Here is a 26,651-nt window from a genome sequence, read left to right as displayed (position 1 = left end):
GAGCATAGAACAGAAGTGGTAATGATTGTTCCAGATTAAGTTATCCATATTAAAAGTATGACATTCTGTTTAGACTCCTCAGTTTATTGGAATTTGAAGGCATGTTGCCACATGGCATATTTTAGGAATAAGATGCATTTCCCCCCATTCATCCAGCCCCCGCAAGTCACATGTGCCATGAGCTGAGTGCATGCAAGCCATCAGCCCATCTGCACAGCAGACGGAGATGATGGAAGAGCTGGCATGGCAATGTGATGGTGCTCTGAGCCATGCCGTTCTGCTAGACTTGGCATGGCTTTGTTGTTGTTGGGGAATGATGGTCTCTAATGTGCAATATGGCCGTTATTGAATAAGGCCATCTTAAGAACCTAAGAAGAGCCCTCCTGGATCAGGCCAAAGGCCAATCTAGTTCACCATTCATTTCTTCTCAATGACCCACCAGATGTTTATGCGAAGCTGAGATGCAGGACCTCTGTGCAACAGCACTCTCCTTGTCCATGATTCCCAGTGTCTTCAGAGGCATGCTGCCTTTGACAGTGGAGGTAGGTGGTGGTGTAATTTATATCCCGCCTCTTCCCCAGTCTGAAACTTAAGGAAGCTTACACAGATAAAATAAAACAAGCTAAAAAGACAGAAAAGACCATTATAAAAATGTAATTAAACACTAATAGAATTAAAATACTATAAAAGAGCCATTAAAATCACAGACAATAACAATAATAAAAAACACACATCACAGCACCAGCTCTTTCCTCAAAAATAGTCAGTTCCCAAAGGCCTGTTGGCATAGAAAGGTCTTTACCCGTTGGCGGAAGGACAGCCAAGAGGGAACCAGCGTAACTTCTCTAGTAGCGAAGTTACAAAATTGAGAAGATCCTCTCCTGCCACTGATCTTCCATGATTTTGTCTTATCCTTTTTTAAAGCCATTCACCTTGGTGGCCATCATGACTTTGGATGGAAATTCAAGAGATACCAAAGATGCTGGTGCTGCTTTGGGACAAATACTGTTTGCCTGTGTGTTTGCTTCTGTATCTCTAAATGCCTATGTGTAAATAAATGCAAATTATTAGGAAGACAATATGTGTTTTTATAAAGTTAGTATGGGTGCTTAAGGACTCTTAAGGTGGAGGGGAGGAATCTTCTGTTTTTCCATCACCAAATCAAAAGCCCAAAATGTTTCAGGTGCACCCAGAGGTTTTTGGAGTTTAGCTCCCTTTAGCTCAAGACAGCATGGCCAGTGGTCAAGGATGATGGGAGAAGTATGAAATGTAAGAGAGGCATGGAAAGGGTTTCAGTTCCCATGGTGTCCAAACACTTCCTTTTTGATCCCACATCTACCTCTAGCTAAGCAGGTGCTATTGTTTTCAACAAACACATCATCTTTATGGTGTGTGGCAAGGCTTTCTCGTCTCATAGAAGAAAAGTGACCTGTCTGGGCACAGAAGTGAGGACTGCCCTTACTCCCCCCCCCCCCAGGTATGACTTTATATTGTGGGCAAGAGGTAACTGTGTCCTGTTCTTCCCTTCCAGATGGCCTTGTGGATGTGCTCCAGGCGTTTGGTGTACGAGAGGGCAAAAATGGGGTCTCTATCGCTGCTGGTATCTGCACCCAGAGAAATGGCTCTGATGAAAGTGATCTTGCCTTCCGCCTAGAGAACCAGACATATTTCAGCGCCCCAACCAAGCAGCTCTTTCCTGGTAAGGGTGGAGCATGAAAAGTCGTTGGATTGTGTATTGCATCAAAGCTGATGGGCAGACTCTGAGCCTTTTTTGTAATATTTTTTGTTTACATTTTCAAAAGTTTAACATATATTTCAGTACATGAATTTGTATTTTTCCAACTTCCCATCCCATTTTCTCCCCATCTGCTGCACAATACTTTCTATTTCTTATACCATCATTTCAGTAATGTTTTCTCTAATTCCTTCCCAGTTCTCACTGTCATGATGCATTGCCTTCCTCCCTTGCAGATGGCTCCTTCCCAGTGGACTTCTCAATACTGGCTACTCTGCGAGCTGTCAAAGGAAGCCAGTCATTCTTGCTCTCTGTATATGATGAGCGGGGAGTACAGCAACTTGGTGTAGAGATCGGACGGTCTCCGGTCTTCCTCTATGAAGACCAGCTTGGCCACCCAGTGCCTGAGGACTATCCTCACTTTCGCCGAGTCAACTTGGCTGATGGCAAGTGAGTTGGGATCGGTGGGGTGGGAAGAAGCCACTGAAAGTTGTTATCTGATTTGGGCACACATGCACACAACTGAAAGACCAGTTTAGGTCTACAGTGTCTTATATATTTTCAAAGAGCTGATGGTTGTACAATGAAAGTCTCATGGGGAAGGGCCACAGCTCAGTGGGTAGAGCATCTGCCTTGCACAGAGAAAGCTCTTGGTTCAACCCCCAGCATCCCCAGGGTGAAGAGTGTCCCCTGTTTGAAACATGGAGAGCCACTGCCAGTCCGTGCAGACAGTACTGAGCTAGATGGACCAGTGGTCTGACTCAGTAAAGACAGCTTCTGTATGCTTCTATCATATTCCCTTGTGCACACATTCCCATCGGCCTCTCCGGTCAAATAGATTTTGCCAATAATCCAAACCTTTTTAAAATCCTTGAACAGAGATAAGAAGAATGAGTGGACACTCCCTACCCCTGTGGACACACCCCAGGCACACACATACACAGATTTTTCCTAAGGTGGTACCCCAGCCCTAATATTCCACTTTCTAAAGATGGGGAACCTGTGGTCCTCTAGCTGTTGCTGGTCTTCAGCTTCCATCAGCTAGAGTCAGTATGGTTGATGGTCACGGCTGATGAGAGTTGTCATGGAGGGTCAAATGCTCCCCATGTCTGCTTTAACTCTTTGCTTTGATAATTCCTTATTAAATGCCATTGAATTGTGGTGAGACATTTCTGCTCATCTCCATCCCATGATTCTCGTATCCCATATCTGTTCCTGTGGTCTTCTCCAATTACACCATTCCTTTTGGTATGTGTGAAGTAGTGAATAAAGTATTGGGTTTGATGATGCCAGACATTTGTTCACATTATTCCAGGGCCATTCATTTTACTGGATGGTCTTAGCGAGTTCCTTATCACATACTCTGTCAACCCAGCCTACCTCTTGGGGATGTTGTGAGAATAAATGAGATGTGAACTTTTAAATGATATGGAAGCGATTATCAGTGGAGATCTTCAGTCCAAGATTTAGCTGAGTAGTTCAAATCCAGACATCAAAGGGTTGGTGCAGTGGGTAGATTTTGGACCGTGAAGAGCTGGGTTCAAATCCCCAGTTGTACATATTCAAAAAACTCGCTGGGTGGTCTTGGGCCAGTCACTCTCTCTCACCCTAGTCTGCCTTATAGGATAAAACAGATAACCGCACATGTGCTTTCCTGAGTTCCTTGGGAACAGGGTGGGATACAAATAAAGTGAATTTTAAGATGTGGGAAACAATCATTATTAATGTGAAAATTCAGTGTTGCCTCTTTTCTCCTCCTGGATCATGTTACCACAGCTTCTTTTATGCCAACAGCAAATAGCACTGTTTCCAGTCTCATTCTCTTGGCCTCTCTGGGTCTGTTTCACACCTCCTGTTTCACTATACATGGTGAAAGTCAGTCCACTCCACTGTCAGATGAGAGTATGATCTAGGTCCCCAGTGCCCTGTTTCCAGGCACCTTATTTATCCCACTTAATACCCACCTTTCTGACCTGTACCATCCCTTGGCAGGTGGCATCGCATTGCTCTGAGTGTGGAAGGTGGGAATGTATCTTTGAGTATTGACTGTGAAGACCCTGCAATACTTCCCCTAAAGCGAGGCATGCAGCCAATTGTCAGTGTTGATGGTGCCACCTTGCTTGCAGCTCGCCGGCCGGATGAAGATGTTTTTGAGGTAGGAAATATTGTTCAGAAGTCTCAAATGGTTTCTTTGATCATTTCATGCACCTCTAACTGCCGCCAAAGAGTGTACCAGTCAGTTAGATAGTCTATATTTGCCTACAGATGTCTTCACAAACAAAACTCTAGTTGGGATGCATGACCCACCAAACATCTGGCCTTACCAATGTGCCAACTTTGTTTCTTATGGGAGTTACTGAATCCAGAACTCTGTGTACCCAATTCCAGTCATGCCACCTTCTTCCGTGGGTGTGGCAGGAATCTGGGAGGCTGCGTGGACTTTGGGCTCACAGGGCCAGATATTTTATAGTGCCACAAATCTTATAGAATCCAGATGCCCTTTTCTGCCCTAACAGCCACCTTGGCACCCTCTGAAATGTAAATTGATGTTGGAGCATGGAAAACCAATGACTCGTGCACAGGTCCCCCCGCCTCCCATTTCCACCCTTCACTCTCTGAAGCTTGCTGCCTGTATGGTTGAGGGAGTTCAGCAGAGCCTGCCTTTGTATGCCTGTACTGGCTGCCGGATTTATGTTAGGATCTTTCTTATGGAGCTTCACTTAATTTCAGGCAGGGACTGCAGACACAGAACTGAGTGGGCTGTCCTTTTATGGCCTTGGAGTCACAATGAGAAAGTTAGATCATCATGCCATGGTCCTATTGTGACTGTGACAGTGAAACTTCTGGTATGGGTTGCCTGAGCTCATGAGATGACACAGAATATTGTCTGCAAACATTTCAGCTACTCAGGAATGTTTGCTGTCAGGATCAAATGAAGAAAGGGGACAGTTGTCAGTTTGGCTGGGATTAAAACCTCACATAGGCCTTATGACTGGAAAGAGGTCCCAAGAGGTAGTGAAGCTAAAGGAGAGGGAGCCCAGAGATAATGTAAGTGATGGAAGGGTGCACAATAGGCAGCAAAAATGGCTTGTCTGGTAGGGCAGAGCTGCAGCAAAAGCCTCCGGGCAGTAGTGTCATGGCTGCTTACGAGGAGGAGGAGTAAGGCAGCAACAAGATCAGGGCTGTGTGGGCAAACAGGTGGGAGCACTGGGTTGACTCTAGTGATGTGACTGCATATTCCCAATCTGGCTGTTGCTTCACCCGTCCTCCTCCCAGTAAATGGCAGCAACACTTCTGCTGGGAGGCCATTAAGGTGCCTCCTTCCCACGAAGTGAGTCACTGTGGATAGGCAGAAACAGGAACCTAAAAGGGGTAGGGGAAGAAGGAATGAGGAGAAGGCAGAGAAGAGGAAGCCGTATCTGTCTGCAGTGAGGAGATTCTGCACTTTTGTGGAATGAGTGCCCATATATTTTACCTTTTCCAAACAGAAGTGGAAATAAAGTTTTAAAAGGAAAACCAAGAAGGCAGAGGGCCTTCTTGTTAGTGACGTCCTCCCTGTGGAACGCCCTCCTGTCAGATGTCAAGGAGTTAAAGAATTACACAACTTTTAGAAGACATGTGAAGGCAGCCTGGTATTGGGAAATTTTTAATGTTTGATTTTTTTTTATTATGCTTTTAGATATGCTGTAAGCCGCCCAGACTGATTGGGGAAACCCAGTCAGATGGGTGGGGAATAATAATAATAATAATAATAATAATAATAATAATAATAATAATATTTCAAGTGCTACAGATGTTTTTCATCAGAAGAGAAAATCCCCGACCTCACCCCAGGGATTCCCAAATCTGGGAGGGACAACGCTGGCCCTTTTCCAGTGGTCTCCAGAAGCAGAGGAAAACCCCAGCCGCCTCCTACATTCTTCCCCCAAGCACAAAATGTCAGAGGGCAGAAGGTCTTTGAAGGCATCTAGGCCGGGTCCTGGGGGTGGCCAAGAACAAGCACTTCTTGTAGTGGCTCTCAGGAAACCTTGGCCTAGAGCCATTAGCCTCTGGGGAGTTGGGCGGCAGCGACAGAGTGCCTGGAAGGTTTGGATGTGGCCATTTTGGACTGTGGGGCAGCTGTCTGCTGGGTAGCAATGTGGTGGGAGGGCTCACTGAAACTGTGTGTGTGTGTGTGTGTGTGTGTGTGTGTGTGTGTGTGTGTAAGGAACCAGGAGGAATGCTCCAAAGCTACATTGTATGCCTGTTCTGTCACACTTCTCTAATCCTCTCTCCTACCTCCAGCAAGGAATGCAGCTAATCCTCCTGAAGCAGAACAGGCAAAGGCACCAGGGAGCCTGCAGTGAGGGTTGGGCTTGAGAGGAACAACAGGGCAAGAAGTGCAGGAACTATACTGTCACGAGCTGTCACTATTCTGCCTTCTGTCAAATTCCATTCTAGCTAGGTGAAGGGGGACTCTGGGACTCTCATTCCTTGCTCCAGCCCTTCAGTTAAAACCACTCCGCACAGCAATCATGCTCATGGCTGCAACACTGGCATTTTCCATAGTAAACAGAAAGTATGAAGGGCAGGTACACATCCCTGGATGTGTGGTGGATGAAGGCCAGAGATCCTTGGCCAATCGAGGCTCCTCAGCATGTGTTCGCTGCCTGTTTCGGGATGCTTAGTCAGAATTTATACTTTCTAAGGAAAAAATGGTTTTTTAAAAGCCTCTGTTGCTAAAGACCTGCTTGTAATATCTGAATGACCCATTTGCAATATTAACCACCTTTCTGCAAGCAGCTGGCCTGAATGTGTGAGAGAGTAGGGTCTCCTTGTTCGACTTTTGGTGATGCAATTTTGGTGATTAAAATTCTTGGATATCCCTGTAACCCTCCCTAACCCCAAGCCCACCCTAACTGGCTATTCTCCCCACAGAATAAATCTGGGAGGGGGTTATGCACAGAGGGTTCACAGCATGCTTTTTGCTAGACAGTAGTATATGAAAATGTGATACTCTGCAATTTGGCTGGAAGTAGATTGAATGAGCTGTGACATCAGTGAATGGGAACAGAATGCTAGGAGGTGTTTTAGAAGTGTGCCTTAGTAAATATGCACTCACAGGGTCTTCAGTGTATATTTTTACAAAGCTGGGTATGCAGATGTTCTCTCTCTCTGTATGTGTGCATATGCGATTCTATTTGTTTATGTGTCTGGGAATCTGGACACTCTCCCAGTCCTGGTGGCTCCTCCCTCCCTGTGACTTCCTTTTTGACCAAGGGGCTTCCTTTGCTTGATCCAGCCCTCTCTGTCCCTGCCTGACCCTTGGGCCATGATTCACTCCCTTCCCCTGTGCTCTTCATCTTGCTGCTCGATTTCTTTTCCTTTCCATCTCCAAATGAATGTTGGGAGCACAGTAATTGTGGGTCCCAGCTGAGCAGGTGGGAGCAGGCGGTTCCGGGGGCTGTGCTGGAAACAGGCCCAATGGACATACTTTATGAGATGATTTATTGGGAGCATATGTTGCTTGTGCACCAGGGCTGGCTGGGATCGCACAGGCCCAGTGGAGGGAGAGGGGGGCATGTCCAGCTGCAACTCAAAGCATGTTTGTGTACATGCACAGTCATAACAATTTGGCATACTGTGCTGTTGGCATTGTGGTCCCAGGCAAGAGAGACGAAAAGAAAGAAGGGAAAAAGGGACGATTGACTTCTTTTAGTGCACTCTAAGTTCCATTGGCATATGAGTATGCAGACTTTCAGACTATACAGAGCTCTTTGCCAGGCTCCATCATTGGCTGGGTGCTAAGTTCTGTGTTGCCTAAATGTTTGCTGTCTGGAGCATGGTCCAGAGATAGTGAATCGAAGAGTGGACAGGAGATTAGTTGGATTGTTGTGCTGTTGTGCCATTTAGGAAAGGATGAGATCAGCAGTCAGGCAAATGGAAGAAGAGTCTGATATTCATGAAGCCAATTCTGTATGAACACTGGCAAGGAGGCCTGCTAAGAAAATATCCAAGACCAAGGTTGAATTGATCTGGACAGATGGACACAGGGCTTCTAGCCAATTTGAAGGTTGGGCTGAGGACCAGACAAGGCCTGGGAGTGCCTGCATGGGCAGCAAACAATAGAGAAGATCAGCGTTCGCCAATCCTTTGGGCTGGCTAAGTGACTGAAGCTGTGGACTCTGGAATGGGAGGATCTGGGTTAGAGTTCTGTGAGGTGTGGTACCTAAAAACAGCATAGTTCTGGGGAGAAAAGTTATGAGTTCTTATCCTTGCATGGCAGAGAGAGAGCAACCTCCTCCTAAGAGACGATGTGGTATTGTGGTTAAGAGCAGGAATGGTTCTCCCACCTCACCAAGTTCCAACTCACAGGGTAACCTTTTGTAACTAGTAAGACTTCAGGCTCCCCTCTCCCAATTTTGTAACGGAGGGGTAGCTATTCTGATCTTGAAGGATGTTGTAAAGATTACTGAGTGAATGCCCATGGAGTGCTTTGAGCATTTAGGGCAAGTTATATAACACAGTTACTAGTTGTTGTAGGAGGAGACAGTCCAAGAAAATATACACATTTGTCTCATTTAATTGTCTCCACAGTCTTACCACACTCTCTTCTCACTGCAGTAGAAACGTACACACAGACATGTGGCAGATGGTACATGCAAACATATACACCCTGACAAAGACTGCCTGTTCTTTCAGTGTGTGTGTGTGTGTGTGTGTGTGTGTGTTTGTACACATGGGCACATGTTTGCAACAAGATTCTGACATGCTGTGTTCACTCCCCCACTCCTGTCTTCCTTTCAGGGTGATCTCCAGCAGCTGCTGATTGTGCCGGATCCAGCAGCTGCAGCCCACTATTGTCAGCATTACATGCCTGATTGCGACAGACAGCTCACCTACGTGTTGCACACCCAAGATCCCGAAGAGGTAGGAGAGCAAAGTACAGGGGTTCCCTGTATTCGTGACTATTACCCCAGAGCTGAGCCAAATTTGGAGGCCTATATAGGAGCTAGGGCTGGGGGAGGTGTTTGATTAAGTCAGCATTTAAAGGCAAGCCTACTTAATTCACACTTTCTGGAATAGTAGAACAGCCATTCTGTGAACTCCACCCTCTTCTGAATTCTGCAATGTACAGAAATGCATATACTAAGGTAAAGTGTGCATATAGACGTCTATATTGATGAATGTAACATACAAAATGCTTTATGTTAGGGGAAATTGTATCCAAAAGCGTGTGTAGTAGGAAAAATCTGCACTTAAAATGCTGCTAAATTTTCATGAACCTTTTTTGAGAATAATTCTCAAACTGATATGGAAATGTGGAGAACTGAACTTAAGATCTGAAAAGCAAGAAACAAGGAGAAATTTGAATCAGCAGATTCACCCATTCGCCGATGCTCCCTGGCCTAGTCAGTGAAGAAGACCTTTCCTGACCATGGAATGTGACTTATGTGACGTATTAGGCTTGCTCAGTACCATGGATGCTTCCCTCCCCCATTCTTAAAAGTCAAGATTTGCTCCCACTTTAAGTCTAACTGACTCCCCTCCATCATCAGCACCTGCTTTCTGAGGCAGTTGCCCCACTCTGGTGAATGGTAGGGCCAGCACTGCTGGTTCCATAGGGACAATATTGGTACTTGAGGTGGCAGAATTCCAGAGATGCTAGGCTGATTCAGAAAGCCTTCATACACATACAGAGCTGGATTCATCCAGTGAGTCCTGCTAGGAGAAGCCCATGCCAGGACTTGGGAATGCTACAGCAAAGGCATATTCAGCCTGTGGTAGAGATGTGGAGACTGGCCTTTTTTCTTTTTTTTTGTACATCATCATGCCTTGCTGAAACCTGGACCTGCTTAATGTGGGGGCCTCTGATGTATTCCCCAGATATTGCTTGTCTTCTGCATTTATTACACACTGACAAGGGTTGTGGGGCCGGAAGCAGTATGGGATGGGGTCATGGTCAGGAAATATAGAGCCACATATTTTTGTGTTATCAACTATGGAAATCCCCAGGCTCTCAGCTTCAAAGCATGAGCATATATAAGCATCACTAAATGGAGGGAAGGATTCATGCAGTCTGGCCTTTTAAGGGGGCTCATGGGGGCAGGGCAGGGGAATTGACTGGAGGGAGTTATGGCAGCATGCTTTGAAATGTCAGTCAAAACACGGAGCAGAGCCTGCTAACTTCAGGGATGTGGGAGAGATAATAGAATCATAGACCTGTAGAGTTGGAAGGGACACCCTGAGGGTCATCTAGTCCAACCCCCTGCAATGCATGAATGATTTGTCCAAAATGAGGCCCAAACCCACAACCCTGAGATTAAGAGTCTCATGCTTGACCAGCTGAACTATTCTGAGTTATTAATCTGTCGTCTGGGGAAAGTGGATCTCCAGAACCAGGCTACACCCTTCCCATCATGATCAGAATGGCATCCATCACTCTGCAGCTGCCTGTGGAATTACTGAAAGGTCTCAGTGCCCTGCTCTGCCTGGATCCTATGCTGGAACAGAACTCTGTGTGGAAACCCCTCTTGCAGGAACTGCTTTTAGTTCCATTTGGTAAGCCCACAGCTAATAGGGCCAGCCATGAGCCTGGATTGTCCACTTCAGGGTTGATGGAGATTGCTTCTGCAGCCTGTGGGATGTAGTGGGCAAAATGGGGTTGACCCCAAAGGCATCCAGCAGAGCCCTGGGCATGATGGAATGGAGGCAGAACGTGAGTATGTGGGCAGAAGGGACAGGTATAAACTGTTACTGGATCGAGCCATCTTGGCCCCAAAGCAAGCATGGGCTAGACTATTGGGTGAAGGGTCTCTCTTCTGTGTGCCGTGTTCCCCTCTGCCTACCTGTCTCTTGGGAATGGGCTCCTGGTGGCTGGGGGTGGGGGTGGCATCTCTTGGTGTTCCATGGGAATAGTGGAGTGCCTCTCTTCTTTCTCAAGTGTCTGCTTTCTCTCTCTTTCCCTCCCCCCATCCTTCATTGTTTCCTCCCCTTCTTCTGTCTTCTCCCTCCCCCCAATCCTGTGCAGAACATTCCCCGCAGGAAGGGCAAGAAGGGCAAGGGCAAGAGAAAGGGCAAGGGCAAGAGGAAAGGGAGAGGCAAGAAGAAGAGGAACAAGGAGTCGCCGGAGACGTCCTCGCTCACTCCGGCCCCCGGCCAGGTAGAGAGTGCAACTAACTGCCCTCTGCTGGCCTAATAACACACAGCCTCTCCTGGCCTAACCCTCTGCCCGCCTAACTGAGCTGTCCTGCCTAACCTGCTTAACTCGCAGCTTTTCTCCTGCTTTGTTCCAAGCAGTTCTTCAGGCAGAACTGCCTGCTCAGTGCTTGCCTCCTCTGTCCACATGTTGCTGCCCCTCAGGGGCAACCATGAAAACCATGTTCAGCAGCCGCTGGCCTCGGGGGTCATGAACTCTAGGAGAGCCGGGAGTTCTGGGCTCACCTCCATGCTTCTGATTCCACTGGTGCCAGTTGGCCACAAAGCTTTTTCTTCAGATGCGCAGGTGAGTTTACATGCCTGAGAACACATTCTCCTCACCTGTGTGCCAGGTCATGTCTCCTATGGGTCTTCTCCTGATGTTCAACCATCAGTCATTTTCAAAGTCGAGATGAGCCCGTGAGTCGATGAGCTTGATCAGCCAAATTTCCCCAGGAAACTGGAGTAACGCAGGGCGTTTGCATGGATGGGAAGCTACAGTAGCCTCTTGGTAGATCACAGAGAGTGTTCACATAGATTTATGGCTGGTTTCATCATGGTGTGATGATACTGGCCTTTAACAAGGCAGGCATGTTGAAATGTAAATAAAGAAATGTAGGCTCAAGAAAATGGATTGCTTTGGACCTTGATATTTTGAATTAGTAATCAGTATCTCTTAAGACACTGTCCTGTTAGGCAGCCTGGATTTTTTAAAGGTATATTTCCTAAAGGTTTTACTTATACAACACAGTATAGAAAAAAGTGCAGTAAGGAAAGAGACATAAAGAATATCAGATTAATTCAGAACATGGTGTTGATATTCTTTGTGTCCCTTTCTTTATAGTGCTTCCCCCATATCCCTTGTACTTGGCTGCAAAAATAAAAATGTTCAGAAATCAAGGCTATGTAATATGACAATGTCAAAAGAGATACATCATCAATTATTGGTCTGCCCTTGAACTTAGACCAGCTTTTCATTTGCTATATTAGGGGTGGGGAGCCTGTGGCCCTGCAGATGTTGTTGCAGATGTAACTCCCACCAGCCTTAGTCATTGGTCATGCTGGCTGGGGCTGATGGGAGTTTTGGAGTACAACAACAAGGACACTCCTCGTGGAATTCACTGCAGTTCCAGTTTCCTTCCTGAGTGGAAAACCTGAGTTTGCAACTCTGTCATGTGTGAAACAGCCTACAGAAGTGTTTCAGGTCGGTTAGAACCCCAAAGCTTTGATTCCTCCCTACCATGCTTAGGGGAGAGAAATGAGCATCATGCCTCCCCTCTATCCAATCCTTATGACATAGGTATGTCTTCCTGTGCCCATTGTATTCTTTTCCTGCATTTTGCTGCCCTCCTTCCTTCCTTCCATTACTGGCCCTTTTATGTCAGGGCAGTATCCAGAAACTTGTGAAATATGGGTCAGGGGGCTGCTGAGCTCATCCTGCCAGTGAGTCACTGTTGGTTTGGCCAGGGAGAACCATTTTCCTGCCAAATGGAGCAGTTGGAGGAGTTCCTCCCTCTGGGATCAGAACTCCAGCTGCTGGACTGCTCAGTACTGGCAGAGAAAAAGCATCTTTCCCTCTCTTCCCTTTCCCAACTTCTTCCCAGGAAAGAGCTGCCACCCACCTGCCCTTGCTTTTCGCTTTGACGTGGGCTTATCCCTCCCTTTCACCATTCCCCAAACGCTTGTCTATGAGCAAAGTTCAGGACTGCCAGGCAGTTGATCACAAATAGGCATTGGATACTTTTACACAATCCCCACCACCACCATTTAGCATGGTCAACAAAAATGGATCATTTGGATTTTGGCAAGGTCACCTAGTCTTACAAAGGCTGTGGCACATATGTAGAGATCACACCCTGCTTCATCTTGAGACATCTTGGCAAAGCTCATTGAGCCTGCCAGAGGGCTTGCAAATCTTGTTTGTCATTCCAGAATCAACTAATTCAAATTAAAAACTGCTCGTGTAAACCTATAAAGACATACTGTGACTTGGAGTTGGAGAGGTGGCAGTACTGTTTTGGAGGTCTGAATATCAGGTGTTGTGGGGGGGAGCTAATGCATGTAGGATGCTGGAAGGGAAAATTCAACTCTCCTCCCCCCCGCCCCCCGGCCAATTTTGGGACCTGTCTGAGATTAAATTGCGTAACAGCAGTGCATTTTAAAATAATTTGTTGTGATTATTTACTTATGCCTCATAATGACCCAAAGTTTAAACACTCCCAGGGAATAAATACATGGGAGATGAAATACGCGACTGCGTGCACTTTGTAAGTAGTGCTCTTGGGGCCTGTTTCCTTTCTTTTCCTCCTGCTTTCTCAGGTCAAACACTGGGTGAATAAATTAATTAAACCATTTTTATCCAGTTCCCCAGCTGAAAAGATTCCTAGAGCAGCTTACATATAATCAGTAGTGAACAAGACAATCTCTGCTTGCAGACTTACAACCTGAAAGGTGCAACACAAAAGGATGGGGAGGAAACAGCGAGGAAAGCAAATTTGGACCAGAATTCTCAAAGTTACAAAGTAGTTCTTATAATGACGAGTTGGAATGGAAACAGTTCAAGGAGAAGAGGGACCAAAACTAGTAGATTTCTCAGCAGAGCTGATGGAATGGCCTTGGTTTCTTTCTCTTCCATTGCTTCAGCCTAGCCTGATAGATTCACCACAAATCACATGTGCTATTCCATTCTGCTGCAGCCTCTTTCGCTCCTTGATGGCAGTGGGCCTCAGCAGGAGTAAGAATGGACCGGCCATGTTTATTCATTTGACTGAGTGTGAACCAGCATTCACTGATACACTTAAGTCCCATGCAAAAATCACACTATGGGTGACCAGTGATCCATAGGATGGGCAGTCATAGCTGGCATGTGAAGCAGATGCACAGAAGTGATTCTGCCTCCCCCTCATGTAGCAGCTGTACTTAGATTTCCAGATATGCAGGTTTTGCTGATATGGAATATGCCTGAGGTCAAGAACTGTTAGAGTCGCTGTGTCTTGAGGTTTGGCTTTGAATTTCACCAGCCTTCAGGGTCTCCAGGGGAGGTTGCAGATCTCAGAGTGTTGAAAGTGACAGACTATTTTGTGCTTGGCTTGAGAGCTTCTGCTGTCCATACTGCCTCTGTGCCCACTGGGCTCTTCCCTGCAGACATTATGCAAAGCCATGCTCTTGCCTTACCTGGTGCTAGTAGCACCTGGAACTGCCCTACCAAACTTTATCCCCATATCTGCTAGCAAGTGGCCTTTAGCTCTCAGGCTCCACCCCCTGGAATGCCAGTGCTTGAGCCCCCAGGAAACCTGGCTGCCTTAATGCTAGGAGGCTTTAGGGAATGGTAGCTTATTATTTTACATTTCCGCCCCAACCAAACCCTATTGGCTCAGAAGCATGGCTGGCTCTAGTTGCTGTAACCTTTAACGTGCTGGGCTCCATTAGCCCTGGTGTTTTCCTTTCACCATGACTGCCCTGGTTGGCTTTTGGCTGATGGCATATTTCTAACTCCTGGACAAATTGTACACCACCATGCGCTCCCTGCTAGATATAGAGTAACAAATATATAACAGCACACCCCAAAAATTCTGTATTTAACATCTTATTTACCTTCTGCCACCCTCAAGTATGAGATTCCAACTCGAGCTACACCTACAAAGGCAGCCACTGAGTCCTGGGAAGAGAGTCCTGGAGTTATTACTGCAACCACCGTCACAGTTGGCTTTAACCTCACAGACAACTATGAGGTAAGAGGGCTTGGGGGAAGGACTATGCCAGTCTTGGGAGAAGTGTTCTCTCTTTCCCAGTGGCTATAGAAAGTCTGATACAATTTTCATGAGTATTTTAGAAGGGATTACTTTGGTCTAATCTATGTGTTTTAAAAAAAACATGTGGTTCAGCCTCTCTGTAATTGTTAAATTACAAATGGATCACCACACATTTGAAGGCTTACCTTTGTTTTGTATTGTTGTATTATTATTATTATTATTTTATTTTAACCCACACCCCTAGGCACATGGAGAAGAACTTGTTAGAGAGAAGGAATCTTTTGGTCTAATCATTTTGTCAGTTTAGTTTTTGACGTGCTGATATATTTTGATGTTAGGGGAACTTTCAGATGTTTATTTGCCTACCTATCTTTTGAAATCCTCTAGTTTCACAGACACTGTCCCACTTGCTTTTGCCTAACGTCAATCAGCTTCTGCGAATCACAGAGGTTAAAAGGGCTGTCTACAGGCCCCATGATGCTGAGCAGTAATTAAACATAGTTTCTCCACCTCAGCAGTCCCTGCAGCCTGCTGCTTTTCATTCATGCTATAACATCCATGATAGATACCTAAACTTTCTTTGAGAAACCTCAGAAGGAAATTCCACAACAATCCGTATTCTACTCCTGAATGAGCCTTATAAAATGTGCTTTCACTGACAGGTGATTAGAGTTCCAATCCACCGCTGGAACTTGAGTTGGATGTGTCTCCATCACAGTAGGGTTTGCACATGACCAGTCATAGTTGAGTGATTAAATTACTACTGGGGAATTTCAGCTGTAGTTTACTGCAGTTTCCCCAGGGATAATTGAAAGAGAAGATGTGGACGGTTCTAGGGTAGAGAGTACGGTATAACTATTACTGTCTGGGGCAGAAATAATGGGATATTGTGTCCTTTTGAACGGCAGCATTATTCAATAGAAGGAAAGGAGAGCTGTTAAATTTCTTTCTCAGCATGTGGGTAAAACAAAGAGAGACAGCAGGAGTTTAATCCTCACAGACTGGCAGTGTAAACTACTGCTTACTGTAGAAATTAATGTGGGAGTAAACCCCTGCTGTTTGAAAACATGACATTTCCCTCTAACATTTAACCTCAATTTACATTCCTGTAATTAAAAACCATGGTTTCTTCTCTTATTCCCCAGGCTATTTCACACATGGCCCTGTCATTCTACCCAAAATGCTTGAGCAAGCCTTGTGCTCAAGTGCTACCCCACACAACAGCCATGGAACTAGGGACCGTACACATGCAAATGCATACTTGTAGTCCTTGGTCATGCTCAATATTCCATACAAAGGAGGGGCGCCCCAAAGGCCACTGTGATTGGATGCTCTCGATTGGATCACTGTAATGAGCTCTTCTGGGGCTTCCCTTGAGGTTGGTTCAGAGCTGCAGCTGATGCAGAATGCTGCAGCAAGGTTATTTGGTAGAGTAATAAATGGTATATAAATACCTTAATACCTTTTTTAAAGGAAGTATTGAGACTGATACTCATTTGTAGAATCATGTAGAACTTTACAGTGTCTGTGCTGGCACTCCCAGGAATGGATGAACAAATGCTCTTTACTTTCTTTGAAAGGGCAATAGAATGTAATCATTTGGTGGTGGGGAGGTAGTCTAGCAAAGGAAGCAAAGTGGCTGCAGGAAACAGGCAGTCTCTGCTGTGCTTAATTTCTCCTATTCTGACAGGACCTTTTTGGAGAACAGTATGAGATTGGTGAGGACTCAGACCTGGATGCCAATGGCACTTACAGAGCATACGAGGAGAGACTTGACTACAGAGACAGGGAATATGAGGACTACTATGACCGAAGGGATGCGAATGAGGAAGAGCGGTATGATCCGGCTGAGCGCAGTGAAGACACTCTCCAGCTCCCCCCGGTAATGACCACAGAGACACACTTCCGAGGCCTACTAATTCCCCATCCCTGGTTGAGCCCCCAACATACCATAGCATTTGGCCACCTGCCATGTGCCCCATTATGGCAGAATTGGGGAACCTGTTACCCTCCAGATGTTGGACCACAACTTTCATCATCCCTGATCACTGACTATGCTGGCTGGTGCTGATGGGAGTTGTAGTCCAATGACACCTGGAGGGCTGCAGGTCTTTCCCCCTTACATTGCAGTCTCAATCTAAAGTAAGCAGAGTCAACTTGAAAAGGTAGCCCATCTAGGAGATGGAAAACTCTGATCCTAAACTTCTGTTGCCTTGTAGGACATCTTCAGGAAAAGAGAAGGTTAAGGAATAAACCCTACACAAATCCAGAATGGAGTTATTAATACAGTCAGATGACACACTGTGCACCTCCTTCTGGCAACTCCTGCAGCCCAATGTGCTTTCCTTTGGTCCACATTAGTGAGGCGGGGGGGGGGGTCTTTTTACCTGGGCTTCCCAGGACCTCCAGACATATCACCCAGGCTTGCTTCCCAGGGAAGTCACTTCAGTGCTGCTAACACAGTGCTTTACTTCACCCCCAGATGCCCACTCCATTGTCTCTCAAGACAGACAGATACCAACAGCAGCATGAACTTAGTTTTGTAACGTGTGTTGTGGATCTACATGCCGGCAGTCAAATGCTGGGTCAGCTATCAGTCTTGTTTCCTTCTCATCACATTTCAGGAAGGGATTTGCCTTAAAAAATATATGTTAAAATTTATGTATTCATCCTTTATTAGGAGTAGAGGAAGGTCAGTATTGTTTACACTGTCTAGTAGTGGCTCTCCAGGGTTTCAGGCATGGGTCTCTCTCCCAAGTCCCAACCCTGCCTAAAGTTGTCAGGGACTGAACCTGGGACCTTCTCTATGCAAAGCAGAGGCCCTACCACTGAGTTGTGCCCCTTCCCTTATTGGAAACAATAATCGCAATGTGTTTTAAAGATGTGTTTGAGTCCTTTGGGAACTGCAGAGGGATGTGTGCCGCTGATGGCATGGGCATTAGCCAAGAGCCACCTCTGTAACTATCTTCCGCCTCCCTGCTCAAGTGGAACCATTCTGAAAACAGCTGTTTTTAACTCCACAGCTTCCCTCCAGAAAGAAACAGCTATGTTTGTTTGCAGTGGAGCAGAGGCGCTATGAAGCGACCTCTGCTGTTTCTTAGACCGTTGCATCTGTCTTCACCCTGAGAATCACCAAGAATCCCCTCCTTTTATGAGGGAAGGGTGAATAATTTAGGAGCAAGTAGACAGCTATAATGTTAATGACAGATGTCTACTTAAAATATTTTTCTGCAGAACAGCTTGTTGCTGTTCCCTCTCCCTCTCGGCCCACCTCACCAATTTGTTAGTCAACTGGCCTGTGCTGAAGTGTTGGCATTTAAACCAACACATCAGGGAGGAGCAGCAAATGTTCCAAGCTACAGGAGTTGTGTCACTTGCAGAACTGTCTAGATTCTGGCACAGAGGACATTAAAACTGGCATTCTGTGGACCTGCCTAAGCCTGAGCAGCTTTTTGAAGAAGAACTGCAACATGTCCCTGATTAGGCTGAGCTCCAACCAGGACCTCTCCATACCAAGTGAATGGGTTGTAAAATGGCAAATGCAGGTCAATATAAGTTTGTGTGGATACATGTCAGGGCAAAAAATATATATATCTTAATTTAACATATATGGTCATGGGGTCTAAACTGGTGGTGACAGATGAGGGGTGCTTCCATCAGGAAAGGAACTGAAAATAAAACTTCTGATATTGTAATGACATCATACAAATCTATGGTATGACTTCATTTGGAATAGTGTGTACAGTTCTGATCACCTTGCCTCAAAAAGGATATTGCAGCATTGGAAAAGGTTCAGAAAAAGGCAACTCAAATGATCCCCTATGAGGAAAGATTGCAGCATTTGAGAGTTTTAGGTTTAGAGAGGGAAGAGGTGACATGGTAGCTAAGTTTATAAAATTATGATGCCATGGAGAAAGTGGATAGAGAAAAGTTTTTCTCATTGTCATAACACTAGAATTCATGTGCATTCAGTGAAACTGAATGTTGGAAGATTAAGGGCAGAGAAAAGAAAGTACCATATTTTTCGCTCTATAAGTCACACCCGACCATAATAAGCACCTAGTTTTTAGACGAGGAAAACAAGAAAAAAATATTCTGAATCAAATGTTGTTGAAGAGGAAGGAGGAGGGAGGATCAGGCTAAGGCATCATAACAAGAGGCGCTGCGCAGCTCTCCCTCTTGCTGTGCTGGGTTCAGCAGAGCAGCGCAAAGCCTCTTCAGCAAAGCGGGAATGCTCCCGCTTCGCTGAAGAGGCTTTGCGCAGCTATCCCTGAAGCAATCCCTCTTGCCTGCCCACTGCTCCCAGACCTTCCCAGGGCTGCAGGGAGAAGCCCCGGCTGCCGGCAGAGCAGCGCGGCTCCCCCCCACCCAAAGAGCAGCTCAGGAGCATGCCACACTCTGGCAATTTGGCCCCAGGGACCACACATTTGCTCCATAAGATGCACAGACATTTCCCCTTACTTTTAAAGAAGAAAAAAGTGCGTCTTATGGAGCGAAAAATACGGTAGTTCTTCTTGCAGTTCATAGTTAAACTATGGAACTCAACTCCTACAGGAGGCAGTGATGACACCAGATGGCTTTGAAAGAGGAATAAACAAATCCATGGGGGAAAGGACTATCAGCAGTTACTAGCCATGATGACGATGTTGCACCTCCACTCTCAGAGGCAGTAGATCAGTTGCTGGGAATTGCAGGTGGGCAGAGTGCTCTTGCGCTTGAATCCTGCTTGACGTTTTTCCGACTGGGGCATCTAGTTGACCACTGTGAGAACAGGATGCTGTGCTAGAAGGGCCTTTGGCCTGGTCCATCAGATTCTTCGAATATTCTTATGTTAATAGACCTCCACCCAGTGCTATTTTTGTAGAAAAAGAGCTGCCGGAACTCATAATGAGTTCTCTTATAATGGCAATGGTGCCCACCTGAGAGGTGCCAGAACTGAGTACCTGTGGGTTCCGGCTGGAGAACCCCCCTGCCTGCTGTGCTTTGTTTCTATTCCATGTAGCTGAACAGCAGGCTATAAAGGGCTCCTTGTCCATTCATGATTCCCATTTAATTTACCTGACTCCTTTCCGTTCGTCAGGGAGAGATCCCACCCCTTTAGGGGAAAGGCAGCTTTCTCCATGGTATGAGTGACTCATGCAGGTTGGCCATTGCTGTTATTATATGTTTCCTTTGTGCCTTTACTAGGAAAAGAACCTGAAAGGAGAGAAAGGGGAGCCAGCCATCATAGAGCCAGTGAGTATGGTACATGTTCTGTAGTGGCACTGGTGCTCCTCCATCAGTATGACTAGGGGCTGAAAGCCACTTGGTGATGGGGGTGGAAGGGGGTGGAGGGTGGCTTTTGATCACTCCAATTTTAATATTGGAAGGAAACACATTTCCAAACCTAGAGATTTCCAAACAGTAGAGAAGATACCAGCAATAAGTTATGGGAAGGTTTTTGGGTGTGTGGCAGGCTGTAGTAAATATGGGAGACAGTGTAGAAGTGATTCAAGCTGTGCGGCAGAAGTTGAACCCTGCTGTTAGGCCCTGAACAATGACCCAATTCTGCTGGCAATTCCCTTTGGCAAAATGTTTGCTTGCAAATGTGGCTATGCAAAACCTTTTTCTTTATTTTCTTGGATTTTTTTGCCATCTTCTTACACAATCATAAAAGTAGATATGCCTTTTTCACAAGACAGATCTGAAGCAACCTTGTGCATTGTGTGCATATTATTTTGGCCACAGTGTAGATCTGAAGCACAGTTGTGTATTTTGTGTATACTACAGTTGTGCATCATGTTTTCCAAATAAAAGTGCTTGCAGCTGTACAAGTCTGAATCACATGCACAATTGTTGATGCCATTCAAAAGCACAGGCCCTAGAAGACATCACCTAGTAGATTTGTGTCATTGTTGCATATCAAATATGCAGTTGGCCTCAGTGTTCAACAGCTGGGACAATTAACCCTCTTCTTCAACTGAATAGTAATATTCACAAGTTTACTGTCTGCACAAGACACCTATCCATAACTTCATAACAATAGAACACAGAGTCTTTAGTGGCCTGGTATTGTGGAATACTTTGCCAATAAAGATTCAGCAGACATTTTCTGTTTTAACTTTTAAATGTCTGCACAAGACTTTTCTATTCTGCCAGGCCTATGCAGGCTTTTAGTAATACATTTTTCCACAATGGTTAATTGATATCTATTTTTAATTTTTAAATATTTTTATTATATGGTTTTGTGCATTTTTGTTGTTAACCTCTTTGATTTTTTTAATGAAAAAGCAGTCCATAAATACTTTTATAAATAAAGTAAGTGCATATATGTTTATTTCTTTGGAACTGCAAAATCACTGGTATTTCTGGTATCTTTACAGGTACCAAAATGAGGTTTTAAGTGTGCTTAAGAGTGAACTAATCTATATAATGTAACTTTGAGTACATTTCATTCCTTGTCCATGCCATCTGTGTTAACAGCTGTATTAAATCTTTTTCTTTTAATTGCAGGGCAGGCGTTTTGAGGGGCCAGCTGGTTACCCAGGTCCACAGGTAAGGAAAGTAATAAATTCAGGCCGTAGGAGGAGAGCTGGTGTTAGTCTGACACACCAGAGGATTCCAAAGTGGATGTGTCACCTGGTCCCACAATTCACTTGTTCCTCTGTGGAATAATTGTACCTTGTGCCCTGACTGTATTTGTTGGGCATGTTCTGTACTGATGTTTTGGGCAGTACCCATAAAATATTGATATCATATTGCATGGGTTTCTGAGTGAATTGTTCCACCTGCATGGTTTCTAAGATTCTCTTTGGAGCCATGGGATTCAGCATGGAATTGGCTTAAGTGCACTGGGGCTTTCAAGGATGTTGTAAGTCATTTCTCCCCAGTTACCTCTCCCATATTAGGCCACCAGCCTGTCTCCAAGTGAGAACAATGGGCATCTTATAACTGAGTGCCAGTTTCAAAAGAGTTGAGCTAAGGTGTGGGGAACCAGAGTTCAAATTTCATTCTCCCGCCCCCCCCCCCCAATTTATGCTAGCCTCTACCATTCAAAAAGTGACACACAAAAGTATATCATGGACTGTGGGTATTTCCAGAATTTGCAAATGTGTTGTGGAGATACTACAAACACATCGTTGGCAACAGGGTTGTTGTTTTCTTATTGGATTTCTCCCCAAAGGGTACATCCAGATCCAACAGGAGAAATGGTATTGGTTGGCATTTTGCTGTTGATGGTGTCATGTGGGTTCTGTGAAAAACTTGCTTGCATGAGGAACACTGATCCCACAATGAGCACTTGCCTGGTAGCAACCTAATTTGCACCTCTAGGGGAGGGACACAATGGGAAAACATATCCCCATTTTTAGCCAAAAGAATTTCCCCAAAGGTTCTGAAACCTGCAACCTGTATAAATTAATCACGTTGGCAGAAGCAGAATAAGGGCACAGCTCCATGCTTAACAGCTCAGTGTCCAAGCGTTTGTTTGTTTTTCTCCATGAAAACCCCACTTTTTAGCACTCAGTTGGACTCAGCGTCAATTTGGGATTTCTACAGATTGCCATTTTCTTTGGTTGAGCATTAAAGGGTGAGTTTTCATGGGGAAAGCTTCAGAGGAAAAAGAAAAAGGGGTGCTTGGACGTGGAGCTTTAAAGTGCAGTCTGTACCTGGAAAGAGCAGAACAAAGGATAAGTGTGGATAAGCCCATAATGATGGATATTTGTATCTAGTAGTAGTATTCTGTTCTGGCTAGATGTGGGGAGGAATGAGGAGCTCTGTAGAGCATTGATGCTTCACCCCCTGAGTACAGTGGTACCTTGGTTTACAACCATAATCAGTTCCGGAGATCCAGTTGTAAACCAAAACAGGTTGCAACCCAAGGCGTGCTTTCGCCAATGGGGCCTCCCCCCAAAAATGGGTTGTAATAAAAAATAAATAAAAATGGGTTGTAATCCAAAAAAAGGGACATGCACTTCCAGGTTTGATGTAATCCAAAACTGTTGTAATCCAAAGTGGTTGCAAATCAAGGTACCACTGTACTTAAAATCTTTGGTTCTAGAATCTACTAGAACCAGGGTCAGGTACAGTGTTGGCACCGAAGGCACAGTGGTTGCAATGCTGGCTTGGGGTTTTCTGGTGCCACAGGGTTTCTGTTTGAAAGGGGAACTGGGTGTTGGATTTGGGTCAGTGAGATGCTTATCTTCATTTTCTGTTTGTCTCTTCCCAGGGTGAGACGGGTCCAATGGGACAGGGAGGGCCAGCAGGATTGCCTGGAGATCCCGGTGAGCGGGTAAGGAAAACTCTGTGCAGTTCAAGAGGCAGAAGGGTAGCCTCCCCCTTCTCCAGCCTGGGGATTCTTAATCTTCTCAGAAGCTGGTGGGGGCGGGGAGGAGAAGGTGAGGAATCACCGGCATGCGCCCCTTTCAGTGTACCTCAGTGCTTGGAGACAGGTCCTAGCTTGATGCAGATTTCTTCTAGCTCAACACTTCCTGGGAATGATTGATGGGTGTTTTCTTGCTTTTTTTCTGTACAGGGACCCCCAGGACTCCCAGGCCTTCCAGGAGCTGATGGCATTCGTGGGCCTCCTGGGACAATGATTATGTTACCGGTAGGTGATGCAGGATGATGGGCAAAGTGGGTTTGAGGAGCTGAGATCAGGGGAGATCTTTAGGAGGAGGAAGCTTGAACAGCCAGTCCCTTTGGAAAGCAGATTCCAGAGGAACACCATCTTTTTGGCTGGCTGGGATTTAAAGCAAAGTCTGAGCTCTGCTCCAGAGCATGGGAGCCTCAGTGTACAGCTCTTCCCAAACCAGCGGTGGGAGCCCACTGGATCCAGAGTAATGGGAGTGTGTACCCAGACTATGTCTGAGGGCAAGGACTGCATTGTTTTATTAATCTGTAAACTGCTGTGGTAGCCTTGCTGAACACTGGGATTAGGAAGCCTTGCAACAACCAAATACATGGATTAAAAATTGATTAACAAAGAAAAAGGCACATATTAGCCTTTCTGCAATTTAAATGTCTCATTCTCCCATCCTGCCAATTTGACAGGCAATAAAATAGGGGTTCAGCAACCAAAATAGAAAGTCAGCTTGAAGCTTGTTCACGCGGTGCTTTCATCAAGGAGGATGCTGCCCAAAGTGGGCAGGGCGGTGGCTTGCCTGCCACAGAGGCCATTTTTGGCAGCATCTGCCTGGTGACTCTGACATGTGCTCTGGCTAATCTAGCCATGACCTCACAATCCCATCATTTCCTTCCCTGACTTTGTCTCATTGACCCATTTCTAGTTCCAGTTTGGTGGTGACTCAGCTAAAGGTCCCTCTGTGTCCTTCCAAGAGGCCCAGGCGCAGGCTATTTTGCAGCAAGCCAAGGTATGTGCGGGTATCCCCTGATCCTCTTCTTGTCGTGGGGCTTAAACTCTTTGAATGGCTCCTTTTCTTTTTGTCATGCAGTCAATATAGCTTCCTTGCTCTTTTCTGTGTGTCTACACACTTGGCATGTTACACATTCTCTTCCCCACCCCCTCATCTCCGTCCAGATAATAAACTGCAAGCTTCCAAGTGTGGCCCATCACAAAATATTTGCCACATAATCCAACTTCATCTGCACATTGCGAAAGAACATCCCTCTCAAGCTATAGCAAGGCTCTTATTAACCCACACCATTCTTATTCCCACAGTAATAGAAAAGGCGCCCCAGGCAGAAAGTTGTAGCCCAGCTCAAGGAATAAGCTAGTAGAAATGTTCAAGTCACTTAGGCAAGTGAGACAACATGATATAGGAAACCAGGAAGAAGACCCACACCCTATAGGGTTGCTAGCCCATTTGATCTGGGGCAAAATGTTTCTTACTGAACACAGACAAGGTTGATGACTAGGCTGAGAGATCATCTGAAGAAGAGGCCACCATATGAAGGTTTGCTTGATTCTTATGCTGCAGCTGTATCCTAAGTCAAGGGTAGCACAGCTAATGGCCAGGGATTGTGGGTGGTGGGCACAAGGTTGACTACTCCTGCCATAAGTCTAAGTGAGGAGGCAATTTCCATTTTATCACTCAGGTAGATTAGAATCATCCCTGTTTTTAACAGATGAGAGAACTTCCTTAGTTAACACTAATCTCTGGGGTGCTGCTAGTTCCTTAAAAGATTCAGGGCACAGGAGACAGATGCAGTTTGTTCCTGCTAATTTGATGTATAGCTGCAAATTCGGGCCAACATTCAGAGTGGAAATAGGAACCATAAGCAAAGTTTTAAGAAAGCTTTAAAAGGGTGAAGGCATAAGAGATTCAGAATCTGGGCCACCCCTAATAGCACCCTGCCATGCCAGCCTCTTGATTTAATAGGATTGTATATACTGCCTAATCATCCAAGCCTCTGAAAGGCTGGTGGCAGTATTGCTTTCCTGTTTGGTGTCTTACAGTGCTTTAATTTGTTGCGATCTGCCCAGAGTTGCTGGGGCAACCTGGGCAGATGGGCAATATATATATAAATTACCAATAAAACCAGAGGTTAAAACAAATTAACCTATTTCCCCCCCCCCCCAACCCCCATGCTCCCAATCCCAGTCATGCACACAATTGCGGTAAATTGCAGCAACAATTACAGAAATCTGTTTATTCCCTTCTTTCTTCCCTACTTCAGTTCTTCCCTGTTGTCCAGCTTCTTCCCACAAACCTCCTTGCTTGCTGCACCTCAGTTTGTCTTTGGTTCTGTTTTAAATTGCCTCCCTGAGATTCATTGTTGTATTTCTCTCCTCCTCAGCTATCCATGAAAGGTCCCCCTGGCCCCATGGGACTAACAGGGCGGCCAGGCCCATTGGTGAGTAGCTGACATTGTTTGAAGCTACCCTGTATAGTCTGGGGAGTATCTATTTGTGGAGGGAAGGTTTGGACATTTGCCCTTTCTTTCACACCATGCAAGAGGCTTGGCTGAGAAGTGCACTGTGCATCTGGGCTGGAGTGAGAGGAGTTTGCATTTCTGCATGGAAAAGGTTTCACTGGAGTAATGTGGAACTTGGCACCCAGGTGTTTCTACCTCTGTTAGAATATTGGGGCATGGAGGGTGAAGAACATGCTCACCCAGCACCCGTCAGCTGATGGCTGGGGCTGGTGTGCCGGGTGCATGAGGTGGGTGCCTGGTTCATGCCTCTCCAAGATTCTGCACCTGGAGCCATGTCCCCTCCCCCACAATACTGATATTATGACATCACATTGCTCCACTCTCCTCCACCTCCTGCTGTTGGCAACATGCAGTGTATGGAGATGTGGATCATGGTGCTGCCTAGTAAGACAAGCAAAGTTCTCCTAGAGTTAACGAGGGACAACTGGTACCCATGTGGTTGCTGTTTTCAGAGGCAGGTGGGCATCTATTACTGTTTCATCTACATTGCTTCTAGAAATGCATTGCTTCTCCTGGTATGCCCCGCGGAGGACCTTAAGGTCCACAAATGACAATATTTTGGAGGTCCCAAGTCACAAGGTGGTTAGACTGGTCTCAACTAGGGCCAGGGCCTTTTCAGTACTGGCCCTGACTTGGTGGAACGCTCTGTCACAAGAGACTAGGGCCCTGCGGGACTTGACATCTTTCCGCAGGGCCTGCAAGACAGAGCTGTTCCGCCTGGCCTTTGGTTTGGACTCAGTCTGATCCTTATGTTTTCCTCCCCTTATGGTTTTGATCTATGGGCTACTTTTAAAACGAGGCTGCATTTTAAATTGCATTTTAACCTGCATTTTAAATTGCTTTCTTTTCCTATTATGTTTTTACTGTAATTTTACTGGTGTTAGCCACCCTGAGCCCGGCTCTGGCCAGGGAGGTCGGGGTATAAATAAAATTTATTATTATTATTATTATTATTATTAGAAAGGATAAAAGGGAGAAGAGATTCCACCCCCCTATTTATGGGGCTGCCAGCTTTACTTGCATTCATGGACACAGCCAAGGTGTGGGGTGGGGGCAGCTTTCTCCTCCAAATCAATAAAAATCAATAAAAATTAATAAACATCTGAGGTTCT

General features: G+C 45.7%; 1 protein-coding gene across 5 annotated transcripts in view; it reads left to right on the top strand.

The window, feature by feature from the left end:
- Positions 1 to 26,651, top strand: part of COL5A3 (collagen type V alpha 3 chain) — a 121,912-nt gene that overhangs the window by 25,956 nt on the left and 69,305 nt on the right. For 2 of the 5 annotated variants that reach the window (XM_080989583.1, XM_080989587.1), the window contains exons 2-14: positions 1,532 to 1,699; positions 1,972 to 2,185; positions 3,728 to 3,890; positions 8,522 to 8,644; positions 10,746 to 10,877; positions 14,524 to 14,643; positions 16,355 to 16,546; positions 19,852 to 19,899; positions 21,157 to 21,198; positions 22,871 to 22,933; positions 23,177 to 23,251; positions 23,931 to 24,014; positions 25,402 to 25,458. In XM_080989583.1, the coding sequence (XP_080845709.1) occupies positions 1,532 to 1,699; positions 1,972 to 2,185; positions 3,728 to 3,890; positions 8,522 to 8,644; positions 10,746 to 10,877; positions 14,524 to 14,643; positions 16,355 to 16,546; positions 19,852 to 19,899; positions 21,157 to 21,198; positions 22,871 to 22,933; positions 23,177 to 23,251; positions 23,931 to 24,014; positions 25,402 to 25,458 (1,481 nt within the window). Of the gene's footprint in view, positions 1 to 1,531; positions 1,700 to 1,971; positions 2,186 to 3,727; positions 3,891 to 4,641; positions 4,784 to 8,521; positions 8,645 to 8,839; positions 8,869 to 10,745; positions 10,878 to 10,903; positions 11,220 to 14,523; positions 14,644 to 16,354; positions 16,547 to 19,851; positions 19,900 to 21,156; positions 21,199 to 22,870; positions 22,934 to 23,176; positions 23,252 to 23,930; positions 24,015 to 25,401; positions 25,459 to 26,651 lie in introns of those variants that run through there. The other 3 variants (XM_080989584.1, XM_080989586.1, XM_080989585.1) reach the window with 3 other exon arrangements.

Source organism: Podarcis pityusensis, assembly GCF_964106645.2.
Source record: "Podarcis pityusensis genome assembly, chromosome: 2".
Lineage (NCBI taxonomy): Eukaryota > Metazoa > Chordata > Lepidosauria > Squamata > Lacertidae > Podarcis > Podarcis pityusensis.
Note: the sequence above shows the minus strand (reverse complement) of the source record. Positions and strands in the feature narration are given on the sequence as shown.